We start from the raw sequence: 3,720 nt of genomic DNA, 5'->3' as shown, positions 1-3,720 counted from the left end.
TGAACTAATACAGCTTGCTTTCTCATCACCTGCTGGGATAATATGTTCAGATTTAGGGTAATATAATAGATTTATACAAGATGTTACTCTCTTTTATTCTTTTAATTACATTGAGGGCTCAAGGCCTCAAACACACAGTTACACACTAAATACAAGACGCAGTAGTAACATAGCAAACATCACATACAAAAGCCTTCATAATCCAGTTGTAACATAGAAGGTTCTAGTCAAGAAGATTGTTCCTAACTGAGTGCAATTCAGATGCAACATCACTGATATCTTTTCTGGTTGTTGGAGATTCAACCGAACAGGCAATTCCAATTCCAAATATCAAAGTCAAGCACTCTTCAATTTTCTGTGCTCTCAAGCTCGAGAGGTTGTGAGATTCTTCAACATTGATATTGCCTCCTTGAAGAATTAGTGGATCTGCAATGTCTGCAACACGTTTAGGGAGAGCTGTCTTCACATAATAATGAAGATTGAAGCCATCACTGAACATGTGATCGGTGGGTTTCTTCCCTGTAAACATTTCTAACAGGAGAATGCCAAAGCTGTAGACATCCCCATATATTGAAACTTCACTTCCCATACCATACTCTACAGTTTAAAAAATGTAATAGGTAATTGTCACTACAGCTGTACTTAAAATAAAATAGCACTCGTGCTGTACATGAGAGAGATAAAGGTGAAGAACATGAAGAAAGTTACCTGGAGCAGCATAACCAATTGATCCTCTGATTCCGATGGAGATTGATTGATTTCTAGAAACATTGGTTGGTTCTGAGAGAAACCTTGCCAGCCCAAAGTCAGAAACATGTCCAGTCAAATCTTTGTCCAAAAGAACATTACTTGGCTTGAGATCACAATGAACTATCGGTGTTTCACAATGATTGTGAAGATAATCCAATGCATAAGCAATATGAATGGCAATGTCGAGCCTCTGAACAAGACTTAAACTTTTGGGTGCTTCTATCAGCTCTTCATTTCCAGTGGATGGATGCAACCAATCCTCTAAGCTACCGTTCTCCATGAACTCGTAAACAAGAGCCTTGAAATCATTACCGCTGAAATCAATACTTGAACATGCAGTTAAGATCTTGACCAGATTTCGATGCCTGATATTTCTCAACGCCTCACATTCGGCCATGAAACTCTTAGATGCTCCCTGGTGTAACATGTTAAGCACCTTCACAGCGACAACTCTATCATCCGCAAGAACTCCTTTGTAAACAGACCCAAAAGCACCCACACCAATCAAATTAGCTGAAGTGAACCCGTCAGTAGCTTTTAGAAGAGTAGCATATGAAACTTGCAAAACTGAGTTCTCAAAAGTGCTTAATTCAGTTTCTTTCCTTTTCTTACGAAGAAGGAAAAGAGCAAGCACCACAGCCAGCCCCAACAGAGTGAACCCGGAAACTAAAGAGATCACCAGTTTCATTCTACGAGACAATTCTCCTCCTTTAGACTCTTTAAGCTTGCACACAGGAAGTTGAAGATTAGCAATACCGCCGCAGAGTCTTGTGTTTCCAGCAACTGAAGTCGCACTTGCATTCCTAAAAACACCGTCTGTTGGTACTACTCCCCAAAATTGATTAAAGGATAGGTTTAGATTCTCTAGCTTTCCAAAATGCTCGAAAAACTCTGGAATATCTCCTGACAAATTATTGAATGAAAGGTCTAAATCTCGAATCCCTCTCAATTCCTTCATAGATGAAGGAATGAGCCCTTCCAAAAAGTTATTTTGTAAGTGTAGGACTTCCAAACTCCCACAACTGCCGAGGCTACTAGGAAGTTGTCCTGATAACATGTTGTAAGAGAAATCGAGGGCAGCTAGATTCTTCAACTTTCCAATCTCAACGGGAAGGGAACCAGTAAATTGGTTTCTTGACAAGTTTAAAGAAATTGATAAAGCAAGGAGACCAATAAGTAATTGTTGAGGTATTCTGCCATCTAAGTTATTTTGAGAAAGATCCAACTCTAGCAACTCGTGACATTCTCCTAGGCTGGAAGGGATGATGCCATTAAGATTATTTCCTGACAAGTCAAGAATGGTTAACTCTGTTAAATTTCCAAGAGAAGACGGAATGCTCCCGTATAATTTGTTGTTCCCAAGATAAATTTTCCCGAGCCTTAAAACTTTCCCAATATCTGTGGGAATGCTACCTGTGAAGTTGTTTTCACCCATACGTAGTCCTTGCAAGTTCACAAGATTCCCTAACCCAGTTGGGATGCTTCCCTGTAGGCGGTTTCCTTGAAGAAAAAGCATTTGGAGATTGGTTGAGAGATTGGATATTGATGTGGGCAACGTCCCTCCAAAATTGTTGCTTGAGAAGTCCAACCACCTAAGCTGTGTGGCATTGATCAATTCTGAGACAAAACTCAAGTCACCATGTTTACCGCTTCCAAGATTATTATCTTTGACATCGAATACCACAAGGTTATGAAGATTTCGTAAATTTGGCACCTGTCCAGTGAGTTTGTTTGATGCACATTGAAACCACACAAGATTTGTTGCATTGGATATTGACCAAGGGATGGCCCCAGTAAATTGATTCTCATCAATGGAAAAGATTTGAAGGTTGGGAAAAACTTTAGTGCCCAAGTTTGAAGGAAGACTTCCTTGAATTTGGTTTAGTAATATCTCGAATTGAACTATACCAGAGAGGTTATAAATGCATGAAGGGATGATACCAGACAACCTATTTATGGCCAAAGAGAAAACTGTTAATTTTTTCAACTGGCATAGAGAACTGGGGATGCTTCCTTCTAAGTTGTTATAACCTAAACCAATCCGCTCGAGAGACGAAAGGTTCCCCAAAGAAGGAGGGATCTCTCCTGTTAAATTATTGTTTTGCAAAACAAAACTCTGAAGCTTTGACAAGGAACTCAGTTTGGGAGGAATTTTACCTACTAGATTGTTTCTACTAAGGAAGAGAGTGATGAGTTCAAAGCAATTGGATATATTGGCAGGAATGGTGCCAGTAAGTGAGTTATTGAGTAGAAGCAATACCTGCAATCTATGCAAATGCCCAATTTGAGGAGGGATTTGATGAGTGAAGCTATTGTTCCGGAGATCGAGGACTCTTAAGAAGCTTAGATTTCCTATGTGTGGAGATATGGATCCCACCAACGCTAGAGACCCGAGCTCCAACTTTGTCACCCTTTGGCCATGTTGTCGACTGCAGGTGATGCCGTGCCACTGGCAAAAATGAAGGGATTCATTCCATGAGCTTGTGACCTGGTTGGGATCGTGTTGTATTTGAGCTTTGATTGCTAGTAGTGCCAGCCTATCCGTCACATTCCCTTCGAGTCTCGTGGTTAAGGGATGGTTTAGTTGCATGAAGGAGTTAGAACAGAAAATGAACATTGATTTAAAAAATGAGCATATCAAAACCAATTTCACAACCAAAACTCCCATTGTAATTTTTTTTTTTTGTGTGTGTGTATTAACTATACAAAAGGATAGGTGAGTTCCATTTGATGCATAAAAACTAATTTATAGGATGGGAAGATGGACAACCAACGAAAACTCCTTTGTTTCCAACACAACTGTTTTTAGTCCACGTATTACAAAATAAAAACTGAGTTATCAAAACCAAATTCAGAGTTGGTTTTGTTTTGTTTTTGGAACCAAAGAGTTGTTTTGTTGGGTTATATATGAATCAGGTACAAGTTCATTAAAGTCGTAACAATCAATCTGTAGGATATATGATCAAGATG

General features: G+C 39.4%; 1 protein-coding gene across 1 annotated transcript; it reads right to left on the bottom strand.

Annotated features, from left to right (window-relative positions):
• On the bottom strand, positions 1-3,446 carry LOC133717438 (probable LRR receptor-like serine/threonine-protein kinase At3g47570). The gene is made up of 2 exons (XM_062144158.1): positions 709-3,446; positions 1-597 (listed from the first exon to the last, which is right to left on the bottom strand). The coding sequence occupies exons 1-2, from the start codon at positions 3,416-3,418 to the stop codon at positions 224-226; spliced, it is 3,084 nt and encodes a 1,027-aa protein (XP_062000142.1). The 5' UTR covers positions 3,419-3,446; the 3' UTR covers positions 1-223.
• Between the last annotated feature and the right edge of the window lie 274 nt (positions 3,447-3,720).

This window comes from Rosa rugosa, chromosome 6, assembly GCF_958449725.1.
Source record: "Rosa rugosa chromosome 6, drRosRugo1.1, whole genome shotgun sequence".
In the NCBI taxonomy this organism is placed as follows: domain Eukaryota; kingdom Viridiplantae; phylum Streptophyta; class Magnoliopsida; order Rosales; family Rosaceae; genus Rosa; species Rosa rugosa.
Note: the sequence above shows the minus strand (reverse complement) of the source record. Positions and strands in the feature narration are given on the sequence as shown.

Excerpts from the sequence above, each read along its gene's own strand:
- LOC133717438 (XM_062144158.1), bottom strand. The coding sequence starts at position 3,418 with ATGGGAGTTTTGGTTGTGAAATTGGTTTTGATATGCTCATTTTTTAAA. Across the intron at positions 598-708 it reads AATTGGTTATGCTGCTCCAG|AGTATGGTATGGGAAGTGAA; the intron begins GTAACTTTCTTC and ends TTTAAACTGTAG.